This window comes from Carcharodon carcharias, chromosome 25 (genome assembly GCF_017639515.1).
Source record: "Carcharodon carcharias isolate sCarCar2 chromosome 25, sCarCar2.pri, whole genome shotgun sequence".
NCBI lineage: Eukaryota > Metazoa > Chordata > Chondrichthyes > Lamniformes > Lamnidae > Carcharodon > Carcharodon carcharias.
The window spans coordinates 36,373,378-36,388,758 of NC_054491.1; the positions used below are offsets into that span (position 1 = coordinate 36,373,378).

Sequence of the window (15,381 nt, forward strand, 5' to 3'; positions counted from 1 at the left end):
AACTCTAGTGGAAATTTTCAGTCTCGATCTTAATTCAAAGTTGAAAAGTTCATGTGTAGGTGTCAGGGTTGGACCAGAATGGATGCAAGTCCCCTAACAGCTGAACAACTTGATGCTCTCTGACCCTGTCTGAAGAATGAATACTTGAGATATGTACTGGCCAGAGTTCCCAAAACAGTACCACAGCACGAGTCAATATCTCCAGAATGATAGCTAGGAAAACTGAGAAAGGGACAAGTGACTGCAGCCCTTCGATTCATTTCTTCTCATCAAGGTAAGGGTATCAGTGCTGTGGGTTGAATATTTCACCATGTTTTGTAGCCAATATCAATCATTCCCAAATCAGCTTTACTTCAGATTAGAGAGAGAGAGAGAGCAAATCTCCTACTGTTCAATAATGTAACTTTCTCCTAACTACATCACAGCATCGGTTTTCACCAGTGTGACCCATTCATTTCTCACTCCAACCTTTATGGTATTCAGATGAGATATCTGTTTACTGCTCAACTATAGATACTTTTGTACTAAGTATTAATACTGCATCTAAGTCATTACTTGTAAGAGTTTGTCACAAGCAGGTAGAAACATACTCCTCCCATCAGTCTTGCCTGTATTCAAACCCATAATCCAGAGGAGAAACGCCTACTGCACCACCAACCATACCAAGTAGTTCAATATTCTCATCCTTAACAAGGTGCTACAAAGGTCAAAGACACAGCAATGCCTTTAGCTGTCTGTGTTGGCTCCAATAGCAATTACCAAGGCCAGGTACATTGTGAAAATACATCTGGGTTGCTGAGCTTGGCCTAAATAGCCAAGTGGTTATGGTACTGGGCTTGTAACCCCAAGATCAAGAGTTCAAATCTCACCATGGCAAACTATGAAACAATGTAACTTCATCTGAATAGGAACAGATGGAAACGTGTTTGTACTCGAAAGAGTTACATCTGGCTGCTCACTTACGCCTAACCAGCAGCTTATGTCCCGTAGGTTCCATTTTCATCTCATGTGTGACTGGATTGTATGCCGCACATTTGTAGGTTCCTTTGTCCTGCTGTGTGACGTTGAGTACTTGCAAGTTTCCAGAGGGAAGAATTAGGTAGTTATCTGGAAAATAACAGCATGGTAAGGAAAAGGACTGCTGCAACATAAGGAAACTCCTGAAACTGCAAGGGGTCAGAAAACAGGGATACCAGCCTCAGACCCATGGTATTCCCATAAATTTCCTCTGGGCCAAAACATTAAGTCCAAGTCCAGGCTTTTAAGAAAAGCTGAGGAATTCTCATAAAAACTTCAATGAAGGTAATAAAAAGAAAATTCAGTGAATATATTTAATCACATTATTGTAAAATAAGTATTTTGAAAAAAAAAATTATTTTCTTTAAATCCTTACTTTAGATATTAGAAATTTCAATCAGAGGGAAGAAGTGGTAGATAAAGAAATTCAGCAAGTGTTTTGAACATCTGTAAGGACTCAAACTTGAGTCATAGAGGTCTACAGCACAGAAAAAGGCTCTTCGGCCCAGAGTCTGCGCTGGTCAAACAAGTACCTAACTATTCCAATACCATTTTCCAGCACCAGGCCCAAAGCCTTGTATGCCATGGCATCGCAAGTGCACATCCAAATACTTCTTAAATGTTATGAGGGTTTCTGACTCTACCACCCTTTCAGGCAGTGAGTTCCAGATTCCCTCCACCCTCTGGGTGAAAAAATTCTTCCTCACATCCCCATTAAACCTCTTGCCCCTTACCTTAAATCTATGCCCCCTGGTTATTGATCCCTCCACCAAGGAGAAAAGTTCCTTTCTGTCTAACCTATCTATGCTCCTCGTAATTTTATACACCTCAATCATGTCCCCCCTCAGTCTCCTCTGCTCCAGGGAAAATAACCGCAGTCTACCCAATCTCTCCTCATAATTAAAACTCTCCAGTCCAGGCAACATCCTGGTAAATCTCCTCTGCACTCTCTCTAGTGCAATCACATCCTTCCTATAACGCGGATTCCAGAACTGCACGCAATACTCTAGCTGTGGCCTAACCAGCATTTTATACAGTTCCAGCATAACCTCCCTGATCTTATTTCTATGCCTCGGCTAATAAAGTCAAGTATCCCTTATGCCTTCTTAACCACCTTATCTACCCGTCCTGCTAATTTAAGGTGACATGCACACCAAGGTCCCTCTGACCCTCGATACTTCCCAGGGTCCTACCATTCATCGTGTATTCCCGTGTCTTGTTTGTCCTGCCCAAGTGCATTGCCTCATACTTATCTGGATTAAATTCCATTTGCCTGATCAGCCCATCTGACCAGACTATCTATATCCTCTTGTAATCTAAGGCTATCCTCCTCACTATTTACCATCCCACCAATTTTCGTGTCATCCGCAAACTTACTGATCAATCCTCCTACATTCAAGTCTAAATCGTTTATGCATACGACAAACAGCAAGGGGCCCAACACCAATTCCTGTGGAACCCCACTGGATACAGGCATCCAGTCACAAAAAGACCTCTCGATCATCACCCTCTGCTTCCTGCCACTCAGCTAATTCTGGATCCAATTTGCCAAATTGCCTTGGATCCTATGGGCTCTTACCTTTGTTATCAGTCTCCCATGTGGGGCCTTATCAAAAGCCTTGCTGAAGTCCAAGTAGAGTTCGTCAAATGCATTGTCCTCATCTACACACCTGGTCACTTCTTCGAAAAATTCAATCAAATTGGTCAGACATGGCTTCCCCTTAACAAAACCATGCTGACTGTCCTTGATTAATCCCTACCTCCAAGTATAGATTAATTCTGTCCCTCAGAATTGCTTCCAAAAGTTTCCCCACCACTGAGTGATGGCCTGTAGTTCCTTGGTTTATTCCTTCCTCCCTTCTGGAATAATAGTACTACATTGGCTCTCCTCCAGTCCTCTGGCACCTCTCTTGTGGTCCGAGGTATTGAAAATTATTGCCAGTGCCCCTGCTATCTCGTCCCTTGCCTCACTCAACAGCCTGGGATACATATTATTCAGGCCTGGAGATTTATCTTTTAAGCCTGCTAGACCACTTAGAACCTCCTCCTTTTCTATGCTAATTTCTTTAATTTTATCACAGTCTCTTTCTGCCTGATTTCCATACTCACGTCGTCCCTCTCACTTGAGGACACTGACACAAAGTATTCATTTAGAACCCTACCTACGTCTTCTGGCTCTACTCACAAGTTACCACTATGATCCTTAACGGGCCCTACTCGTTCCCTAGTTATCCTCCTACTGTTAATGTGCTTGTAATTTAAATTTGGATTTTCCTTTATTTTACCTGCCAATATTTTCTCATGTCCCCTTTTTGCTCTCTTAATTTCCTTTTTAAGCTCCCCCCTACACATTCATTAGGGCTTCTAGGGCTTCAGCTGTTTTGAGTCCTCGGTATCTGCCATAAGCCTCCCCTTTTTCTCTTTATCCAATCCTGTATATCCCTCGACATCCAGGGTTCCCTGGATTTGTTGGTCCCATCCTTTGTCGTTACTGGATATATTGGCCCTATACTCTCCCTATTTCCTTCTTGAATGAGTCCCACTGCTCTGACGCAGGTTTACCTAAAAGTAGCTGCTCGCAGCCCACTCTGGCCAAATCATATCTGATCTTATTAAAATCGGCCTTCCCCCAATTTCGAACTCTGACTTCTGGCCCATCCTTGTCCTTTTCCATAACAACCTTGAATCTAATGGAGTTGTAATGACTATCTGCAAAAGGCTCCCCCACTAATACCTCTGCCACTTGCCCAACTTCATTCTCTAAAATTAAGTTCAGGACTGCCCCCACTCTTGTAGGCCTTCTATGTACTGGCTTAAAAGCTTAAAAACTTGGTGATATAATCTAATTATAAAATAGCAATTGTTGCATAGTGTGAGACATTCTTAAAATTAAAAGGGTTTATCACAGCTCCCACCTTCCCCCACAAGTAACATGTAATGCGATTTTCTTTTAGTTTTCAAAGAAACACATGTTCCACAAATTTAATACTTGCCAAATAAATAAAATTAAATTTAGACTTGCCAATTTCTGGTGGCTTTGAATGCAGGAAGCCAAGAGTAAATGCAAACTTCAGATGAAGTGGGATGAAAGGGCAATAGACCAAGGTATGTCAACATAAATCATTTTAAAGTCATGGATTCGGTCCTTAATTTTATTATATTTTTATTTAATATTAATATTTATAGTCACATGTGGACACAATAATTTGTAATGGAAAAAGCTTGCATGACGTACAATAACAAGTGTATGCAAGTTTTTAAATTAAAATTGAATTACAAATTGCTAAAACCTGAATTTATATAGTGCTTTGACACATCAAGCCATCTCAAAGTGCTTCATAGTGAATTACATTTGCCAAATGACTTATGTAGGGAAACGCAGCAGCTATACTGTCCCAATCATATCCCAAAAACATTCACTCATGGTCTGGTAATTGTCTTATTCTAAGGCAGTGGTAAACCCTTTAAAATGTTGAGCAGTATACCACCAGTAGACATTAAACCCATACAAAATTGTATGAATCCACGGAGTCATGGATGGGTAGGAAGCAGTCAGAATAATAGACAGATCATGCCCCTCTCACCCAGAAGCACTTATGCTTTGTCTTGCAGGCAATTATTAAGTACAGTGGTGTGGGTGAAGAGCAGGATGCATAGTGACCACAGAATGAGGAAAACTTACATCTTTAAAAATATTGTACAGTCCTTTTAAGACGAGCCTGCATGGTCTGTCAAAGCTTACAGCACCAATTTTTTGCTTCTCCAGTATGGTTTTGAATTTGGCTCAGACTACTGGGATGAAAGTTCTCCCTGTATGGTCATTGTGAAATTCCTTCATGAAGTGAATTAGGGCATTTTCAATTCAACTCAAGGTGGCAATATATCCAGGCTACAAAACTGCCAATGACCGACACATACATTCTCAGTCTCACTCAGATTGGTCACAATGATTGACGGATGAGGAAGAGGAATATCACACTGGTGGAATAGATGATGCACTTCTGAACTGACTGTTGTTTGGGCAGTGGATTCTGTGCCTAATCCATGTTGTATGTGCCCTGGGAATGTATAATGGATGGGCCGGTGTAAACAAAGCCATACCCATTTCTGAATTGTGTTGTACCTTTTCTGGGAGTTTAATGTTTTGCAGTTATGAGGTTTATAAGATTGTTATGTTTTGGGACTGTGTATTTAAATTTAAGGTTAAATAAAGGGGGTCATGTGACCAGTTCTGAAGTCTGCCTGACAGTAAATCCAGGTGGCTTGATGTTGAAGATCAAAGGAAGGCTTAGGCTGTTTTACGGGAGAAAGTGCAAAGTATTTATGCTTAACAATGACAGCAGCCTGTGTGTTAACCGTGGAGGCCGAGTGTCCAAAGTACCAGAGAAGTGTTGATAATGCCAGGTTGTAAACAGTTATGCTTTAAATTTTCTATTTAGTTCCAAGATGAAAGACAGTTGGGCTCTCAAGGATAGTTAATTAGAATTTCTACATAGATACAAGGCCCATGAGATTCACACTGCCATGGGGGAGGATGCAGAGGAAGCCACTGTAAAGATTAGGATACAGGCTTTCTGAGAATATTTACAGACAGTATTTTGAGTCTATCTGGATCTAGTATAGAGGGAGCAGCTAGAGGCCAAAAACGTCTCTACGATTCTTCACCCAGGAATACAGATGGTGGAAGCTTGCGCTAGGATTGAAAAGACCAAATTTTTGGGGAGTTAAAATGAGGCTGAAAGAGTCAACCTAGCTTGGGCTGGAGGGAGAGTCTCTGCGAAAAGAAAACATCACTGTGAAAGACAGTTCTAAGATTCTAAGTTACCAGGCTGAGAAAAAAAAAACAAGAATAAACCCTCTGGCGCTAGGAATCACTTTGGACTGATTCTGGGAAAATTGAATGTCTACATAAAGGACAGTGTGAAACACACCTGTGAAATGTGCTTTTTCAGTTGGGCTAAAAATAAGAAAGTGGAGGGTGGGGGAGAGCTGATTCCATTCTTTGCTTTAAAGTAGAAGTGGCCTGCAAAGATAGTGTTTAGTCAACAGTGCTTTTAGTCTGTTGCTACAGTAAACTTCTTAAAACATGAAATCTTGACTATTTATTCTTTCAGCTATTAACTGGAAGTTTGAATTTCTTTTTAAAAGCTATTAGTCTCCAGGGGGATTGTAAAAAAATGGAAATTGGAGAGGTAGGTTTACTCTATGTTGCTGTATCTGCCCTGGGGGTGTTTGATGAGACAGGTGATGGTAATAGCAACCGCTCACAATACCTCAAATACAAAGTTTTAGTAAGTTACTGGGCTAGGCAGGGAGGTAGTATATTCACACATCTGCTCTAAGGCCAAGATACACTTACCTGTAGATTGCTCAAGCCATTTGCCCCTCACTCGGTAGCGGATTAGTGCTGGGGGTTTACTGTCAGGTAGATGACATTCTATGATGCCCGTGCTTCCTTCATCCACTGTAACTACTCGCTGGCTCGGTGCCTGGAAATCGTTTACACCTACAAGGACAGAGCAAAGAAGTATAATCATCTTTGGAATCATTTTACTGTGACAGACTTCATTGGCCAACTGAAAGCAGACACAGAAAAACAGCACTGAAAAAGACAGCAGCTTCCCTCCTCTTGAACTCATGCTCAGATTCAGTAGTAACTTGGTATACTGTCCCAGGGATACAGAACTGCAAACTCAATCAGGGTGCTGGGTAGTGTGTTACCATGCCTACTTACATTGAGTCAAATGTTTTCTATAAACAGTAAATGGAGGGACGTGCACCACAATAATGCTGTTGTATTCATATATTGAGTAACCAGTTATTGAGAAACTAGTAGCAGTATCAAAATAAATTTGCCAGCTTTGGCAATTCTGGTGACCTGGACAGTAGGAGAGTAATATAGCGGTTAAAAGTCCCACTTAAGTTTCTCTGATGCGCCTTTAGAGTCACAAAATGTGATTTGGTTTGGTGGAAAATCAATCTAGCCACACCTAGGAGTACAAATCAAAAGATTTGCTTTGTTTATAACTACACACCTGTTTTATACAGAACGACATTATAAAAGTGCATCAACATTCGTTGATCTGTGTTGCAAGGTGCACAACACAAAAGAACGCAATTTTGCCATGCTAACACCACTACATCGAGCACTAGGTTTTGCTTATTTTGTTTTGGCCAGAGGGATAACTGGCTTTAATGTGTGACTGATTTCCTGCTATGTGCTCCATGTAAGTGTCACTCTGCACTGGGAATGTCAGATCACAGAGTTACTCCCTATATTTAATCACACAAGTTAGGGTAAATGAACTGGTGCGTGTGGCATCAAACCACTCCCAGGCTGTACAAAATTTACTGATCTCAGCCAAGGGGGTGCTAATGGACTGCAGCACCAATGGCCTGGAAAGTAATAATCGGCCAAAGCTTATGCTCTTGATTGTAAAGTGAACCCTCTTCCCCCAACTCCCGATCCACCATTACAAATGTCATGACCACGGATCCTATCCCCAAATTACTTATGGACATATTGAATTTTTAAGTAAGACATGTGTTTTTTAAAAAAAGGACATACAAGAAAGCAGAGACTGTAGGGTGACCACTTGCTGGAAAATTCCTTGACCAACTAGTTCAGAGAGAACAGAATGTTGCACCTAAAAGGTGTGACGTGGCTTAATTCACACAGAGGCACTTCAAAGGAAAAGATACAATCCAAATTGAACTGTAATCTCCTGTGGTTGTGGAGATAATGGGAAATGATTACCACCTCAGCTGAAACAACCACCTGTTGAGTTATGTCCAAGACTGTGAACATGAACTGAGTTGAAAAGAAAACAAGCCTGGGTGAAAGACATGTTTGTTTTTCCCTTCCAGGAATACACAAGGAAAGGGGTTTTAAAAAGCCATCTGCAACACTAGTTCTGTGTGCTAGTCTGGTGTTCTGTTCTGGTATGTGTGTGTATGCTGTGAAGGTCACAGCTGAAGAACACCAAATGGGCAGCCCTGTGCTTGCAGGTTAAAAAAAAGTTGTCTCTCTGATTGCTAGAAGCAAGTTACAAGTCAGCAAAGCCATAGTCGAAAAAGAAACAGGATAACTCCTTTCAGGTAGCCTGCAGAACCAAGAATCTCGAAAGCCAACTGCCCAAGTCAGTGCTACAGGAATCACCCCAACTTAACTGCCGCAATGTTTCACCATCTACTCCTCACGGACAAGCTAATGGACTGATTCGTGTACCTTTTTAAACTTATATTTTTGGACTCAATTTCTTATTTCTAATGTGTATGTGTATGTGTGTGCGTGTGTGTTTGTTTTGCGTTTTGATTACTTTTTCCCACGATTAGTAACAAATAAACTCTCTCTCTCTTTGACTCAAGACAGCCAGGTTAAATTGGCTTCTTTTAAATACAATTGGATTGGGAAAAGGTATCCACAAGGGAAGGAATCCTTTTAAAATTAACCTCATTGCGACCAACCGAGGGGGTTGAATAAAGAAAGGGAGCCAGTTTATCCCTCCTGACCTGGCAGCATAACAATTTGGGAGACCTCATCTGGGAACCGGTCGAAACACAAAGTACACATATGTGTGAATGCCAAGTGAAACAGGTTAGGTTTGAAACTCCATTGTTTGAGTGTTGAGCCAATGCACAAACACACTGGGCATGAATTTCTTTTGAGTGGCATCCAACATTAGATTGCCACTCTGATTCCAGTTACTTACCTGAAATCCTGCCTTGCCCGATATTCTGACTCAGACTGGGGAAGGTCCAGGTAGTGCAGTGCATCCCCAGTGTCGAGTGCAGTCGAATGGAGGGAAGCCACACCATTTTTACAGCACTAGCTGCCGTAAAGCAGTAAGTTTAAAGGTCCATGGAAGGTCAGGGAGAAGATAACTGTATAAGTTAAGTGTAGGGTTTGGGGGAGTGGGAAGGAGTCAGGTTGGGTCTTGGGGGTGTGGATGTGTGGGAGCGGGCAGATGAGAGTCTGAATATTTGGGGTTGGGGGGGGGTTGGGGCGGGGGGGGGTGGTTGGTGGGGTGGGGGGAGAAAGAGTTCCATAGGAGGGAGTTAGGAAGTCACATGAGAGGAAGTCCTGTCGAGGGTTGGGGCAGTGGTTGGTGCCGGATTGTGCGATAGCTACCCAGAGGCTAGAAGTGGTTTTACTTCTTCTAACTTTTTCTAGGTAACTATTGGTGTAACCAAGTGGGAACCATCTGAAGTTTGCAATTTAAGTTGCATTTTCAGATGGTTCCCAGTGCAGGGCAATTGCCATGGGGAAGTTTGCACTTCTGGGCAATTGCCGTGCAAACCTTACCTGGGATCTTCTGAAGGGGATTCCCCAGACCATCTCTGGGGTACCCCACCACCAACACCCACAACCCCCACACCCTAATATGATTCTGGGGAGCTTGGAAGTCATGGCCCACGCTGTTTAGCCTGGAGAAAATTGGCTGCACGGATGAGTTCCGAGATCTCTACCACAGATCCTTAACAAATCAATGCCTTGAGAGTATGACGTCGGGGGCCAGGTAATAAAGGAGTCAAAACTGGAAAATAAACCATAGAATTGAGAAATATTTAATGCTCTTATTAAATGAGTTGTGTGGTTTTATTTTCCCATTGCTTTGGGGGGGAAGCAGAGGCAAAAGACAGAAAGTAAGTTTGGAACATCCACTGGTTCCAGGGTGTGACATGGTCACAGACTCTGAAAATGCAGCCTTCTAGCCAAATGTGAGGTTCTATTGAGAAATAGTTTGTGTTTTCTTTGGGGTTGGGGTGGGCATGGGAGAAGTCTTTTGATATTGAGTTAACATTTCATTTCCAACACACCAGCCCAAGATTATACAGAAAAACAATTAGGAATTTTACACAATAAGCTATGCCTTTAAACGTGCTTCGCTCTGTTCTCCTCATTTTTGTCAACAGTCTCCTGCATCCATTATTAATACTTCCAGGGCACTCGGGTCAAACTAATAGAGGAGTGGAGATGCTTACATTTACTGTAGGCCAAAGTTATGCAGCCTGCCTGTGTGGTCTGTTTAAGAAACAGTCAGGGGAATTAAGACTCCATTACAGTTTTTATATGGCTGTGAAGCTCTTTCCGGAAGGCCGGTTCCTCGAAGGAATAAAATTTAATTTAAAAAAAATCGCAGGTTTCTCGCAAATCATTTTGGACAGGAATATGGATTGCAAATGTACACAGAGAGTCACACTCTCCCTCTCTTTATCGGATAGGGAACATTTCCTTCAGTGCTCCACTCAGCAGGTCATTCCTAGGGTCACTTCCTTCAACATCACCTTCCTTTGAATAGTCAGCTCTATTTTTATAATTATAGCTGTTCCCATTGATTTCTCTCTCCAAGTTCAGACCAGATCTGCTCACAGGGTAAAATGTCTCAAAAAGCCCTTGGAAGAGACAGCTAACAAGTTGCCAAAATTCAGCATCATTCCTTTTTCTTCCCCGCCTTTCCCAACTACTTGCTGAGGGAACACACACAGTTACTGCCTATTCAGAATACGCTGCATTACGATGCAATCTGAGCCATGCCACTCTATGGGGAAGGAGGTGTGAAAAGGCCACAGAGAAGGGGAGGGGATTTAAAAAAAGCAAGTCAACTCCAGGCTTGCTCTCAAACACCTAAACTGAGTGGTCATGGATAAACATTAGCAAGGACGTGGAAAGAATCTAACGTGAAAAGATATGTTGCTGCATAGGGATAGGCAAAAAAAAAAACCAAAAAGAAAAAAAAAGATTTTTGGTTATTGAGAGGCGTAAGTGGAGCAACAGGGTCTTTAGTTGTGGTTGTGCAAACAACACAAGCTTAATAGTTAATGGAAAATATATGTAAGGTAATACATTTTGGTACGAAGAATAGGGGGGTCACTTATTACCTGGAAGGTGCAAGTCTAGGTGGGTTAGATATAGAAAGGAATCTCAGAGTGCAAATACACCAATCACTAAAAGTCACGCCACAGGCTTGCAAGGCCACACAAAAAAAACACACATACCAAGCATTAGGCTTTATTTCAAGAGGGATAAAATTGAAAAGTAGGAAAAATTATGCTAAACCTATATAGAACCTTGGTTTAACCACACTTAAGAGTGCTGCTTGCAGTTCTGGTCACCATATTATAAAAAGGAGGTAGAGGCACTGGAGAGGGTACAGAGAAGACTTACAAGGATGATGCCATACATATCAGGAAAAGGAGATACAGGCTAGATCTCTTCACCCCTGAATGAAGGTTGAGGGCAACTAATAGAGGTCTTTAAATTATGCAAGATTTTGATAGAGTGGATACTGAGAGAATGCTTCCTCTTGTGGAGTTAAGCAAAACAAGAAACTATCAATATATGATAGTCACCAAGAAATCCAATAGGAAATTCAGAAGGAATTTCTTCACCCAAAGTCTGGTGAGAATGTGGAACTCACTACCACAGGGAGTGGTTGAAATAAATAGTCTAGATGCATCTAAGGGGAAGCTAGATAGGCATCTGAGGGAGAAGGAAATAGAGGGCTACAATGATAGATTTAGATAAGAAAAAAATGGGAGAAAGCTTGAGTGGAACAAAAACACTGGTATGGAATGGTTAAGGCTGTTTCTCTGCTGTATATCCTATGTAATCCATCATTAATGAGCCTGGAAAGCGTGCATCAGCAATCTACTCCAACACAAGAAGCTATCACAAACAGGGAGAGATGTCCTTATCAGGCTTCCACAAACCCACTCTCTAGCCAAGGACTGACTAATTTCTCCTTGCTTGCCCAGAGGTCACAAGACCAACAGAGCACTGGTGAGACCACATCCAAAGTACTGTGTACTGTATTCCTTATTTGAGGAAGGATGTAAATGCGTTGGAAGCAGTTCAGAGAAGGTTTACCAAACTAATACCTGGAACGGGCGGGTTTTCTTATGAGGAAAGGTTGGACAGGCTAGGCTTGTGCCCGCTGGAGTTTAGAAGAGTAAGAGGAGACTTGATTGAAACATATAAGATCCTGAGGGGTCTTGACAGGGTGGATGTGGAGAGGATGTTTTCTCTTGTGAGAGAATCCAGAACTCAGGGCCATTGTTTAAAAATAAGGGGTCGCCCATTTAAAACAGAGATGAGGCGAAATTTTCTCTCTCAGAGGGTCTCGAGTCTTTGGAACTCTCTTCCTAAAAAGGCAGTAGAAGCAGAGTCTTTAAATATTTTTAAGGCAGGGCTAGATAGATTCTTGGTAAGCAAGGGGGTGAAAGGTTATCGGGGTAGGCAAAATGCAGATTTGAGGTTACTATCAGATCAGCCATGATCTTGTCGAATGATGGAGCAGGCTTGAAGGGTTGAATGGCCTACTCCTGCTCCTTGTTCGTATATATGTAACTTCCACATCTACTACTTTTATAAGGAAAGCTTCAGAAAATGGGACATAATTTCTTTGCAATAGAGCAATCCATAAAAATGCTGCCTTCTCCAGCTTCAAAAAAAAACGACACTTTGCTCCTATATCTCTGTCATTCCCCAGCCACAATAAAGTACTGAGAGTGTGTTCGCACTGAACAGTCCAACCAAGACAAGAAGCTTGGTATGCAGAGAAGGGTGGGCTTGAATGACTGCTCTATTACTACCTGTGTACTGAATGTTGGGACACTGAACTAGTTAAAGGTCAAGTTTTCACAGAGTATCAACAGATCCAAGGTTCCCCATAAACTATAGTGCATATCACTGTGAAACAAGCTGCAGCGAAGTGCCTCCCATTTCCCAAATGATACTCACTTGCAACGGTAATGGAAGAAGGTCTGCTCACTATTGCACCGACAGAACTGCTTGCCACACATAGGTACCTCCCAACATGGGATGTCTGTAGATTTGAGATAGTCAATGACCCAGACCGGATCTCTATTCCATTCTGCCCACTGTCTGTTAATTTCTGTCCATTGAAGTGCCATGTAATCCGTGCCCAAGCAGGTTCTACAGCACAGCGAAGCTGAACTCGCCCCCCTAGTTTCTGTATCATGGAGCGGGGTTCTGCAGAAAATTGAGGGGCCAGGTCTGTGTAGGAAGAATGAGAGAGCGGTTAGAAACTGTTCTATCTTCTGAAATGATCACCCTGCTGAAACAGTGGGCCCTTTTTAATGGGATTCATCATCATTTGCACAAGACAGGGACTAGAATCCACAATAAATATAACACGATTAACATCCCTCTAGACCAGGGGCATGGATGCCAATTCTACTGCCCATTCCAGTTAGGACGAAGATCTGCTAATACAGACATGGGACTAACCCTGGGGCCTTCCTGGTCTGCATGATAATAGAAGCTAAATGTCTTTGTGAGCCATATTGATAGGAGGTCACATATAAAAGTTAATTTCCTGTTCAAATTATTTGATATATATCGGGGAGATCTTGGGATTCTGAGTTAGGCTTTGTCTACCAACAGCCCTTTCCAAACTCCAGACATACAAAACTTAAAACAGGATGAAGCAGTGAATAAGGGACATAAAAAAAGAAAAAACTGCATCTCCTAGAAATTAAAAATGCAAGAAATACACAAGTCAGTCAGTAATTGTAAAGAAAAATACAAGTAATATTATGGGTATGTAACTGTTCATCAGAACTCACGGCAAAAAGATATGCAAAGCGCCATAGCCTCTCTTTCCTTTTTAAATATTGATTGACCTGTAATTCCAGCATTTTGTGTCAATAAAAAATACAAGTGCAAAAAGAACTGTTTGCCTGGGTGCGATTGTCAACAGTTCAGGGGCTACATGGTTGGACGCACAAGGTGAAGCATCAGGGAACTCAGTTGAAGTGTTTACGATTTTACCATAATTCAGGCATAATATGCTAGAAATAACTTTTCTTTTAGTACATGAATGATGAATGTTCAATGTATTCATATACAAATGTTGCACTAATTTTTAAAACAAAAAGGTTAATGTCCATTTAAATAAAAATGTCAGATAAACCCATTAAACATTTTAATGTTAATACTGCAAACTGTAAGCCCTTAAATGCCAAGCTTGATAAACTTAAAATTAGCTGGTGGTTAATAATTTTCTTAACCAGGAATACATTGCTGGATGGGGAAGCAGAGCCACAATATTGGAATGCTTAAATTACACTTGGATGTTATAATGAGAGAAGTGAATATGAGAAGGGTGAACTTTATTGGCCTGTTTTCCCTCTCAGGTATTTTCTTTTTTCTGCCATTTGTGGAGCAGTGCCCTGTGGGAATGTAAAACAAAGTACTGAAAAAACTCAGCAGGTCTAGCAGCATCTGTGGAGAGAGAGAAACAGAATTAGTTAGCATTTCAAAATGCTAACTTTGTTTCTCTCTCTCCACAGATGCTGCTAGACCTGCTGAGTTTTTCCAGCATTTTCTGTTTTTGTTTCAGATTTCCAGCATCCGCAGTATTTTGCTTTTACCCTGTGGGAATGTGGTTGGCAATTTGCTTGACACGTCAAAAAATCTTTAAAGTAAGCAAATCACACATTGGGTAGCATGGCTTACCTGCCCTGGTACAGGAGAAAAGAACTGTCAGCCACACATACAACACCGATTGTATTAACCCTGTCTCTGGATCCATTGCACTGTGACAGAGAAGCAAGGCTGAAGGGTTCTGCAGCAAGACAGGGTGGCCTGCACAATCTGCAAGAGAAATAGAAATGCTCATTGCATAAAGGAAGTCCACTTATTGGAGGCAGTTAGATCCAGATAATGCCCACTACAGGCACAACCCATTTCTGATGCTTCAATTACATGTCAAAATACTACAGCACACATCAAAAGCCAGTATGTAACAACAGAAATGTGACAAATTTACTATTGTCCCTCTCCTTCCCTAGAGGAGCTAACTCCTGCTAGGGTTCATACTGCTGTACCATAAACCATGAAACCACTGGAAAACAGAACAGGTCTTGTCTGGTTTTGATATCCTGGAGGAACAAGTGTCCTGAGCACCACTGAAGAAAAATTGAACTGAACATCTTTAGCTTAATACTGCAGAAATAAGGGAGACCCAAGAAACAGGAAAAATACAGCGTTCATACAATCCTATATCAACTTCAGCATTTAAAAACATGTCACTAAACATCAACATTTCAGCTGAGCAACAGGAAGCCGGATGAATGAGCAAACGTACAAGGCTGAAGTTATTAGATGGAGGTTGAACCGTTTAATACGGTGGTGCCTGTAACCATATTGAATCTATCTTTCTTCCTTTGTCAGTCAATTCTGGATTACTGGGGACCCCTAAAGAATAACATAGGAACAATATACAAACAGCAGCAGAGATTGAGTAAAAGAAACAGAAGCATCCACTCGAATGTGAAACAACGCAGCCCAACTCTGACAGGTGTTAACATGCCTGTGGTAGCCATTTTCATCATTGG

General features: G+C 41.6%; 1 protein-coding gene across 4 annotated transcripts in view; it reads right to left on the reverse strand.

Annotated features, from left to right (window-relative positions):
• Positions 1–15,381, reverse strand: part of cdon (cell adhesion associated, oncogene regulated) — a 188,420-nt gene that overhangs the window by 55,851 nt on the left and 117,188 nt on the right. For all 4 annotated transcript variants that reach the window (XM_041174246.1, XM_041174244.1, XM_041174243.1 and 1 more), the window contains 4 exons: positions 14,501–14,638; positions 12,761–13,036; positions 6,377–6,523; positions 964–1,107 (listed from right to left, as the gene is read on the reverse strand). In XM_041174246.1, coding sequence (XP_041030180.1) covers positions 964–1,107; positions 6,377–6,523; positions 12,761–13,036; positions 14,501–14,576 — 643 coding nt within the window. In that variant the 5' untranslated portion in view covers positions 14,577–14,638. The remainder of the gene's footprint in view (positions 1–963; positions 1,108–6,376; positions 6,524–12,760; positions 13,037–14,500; positions 14,639–15,381) is intronic.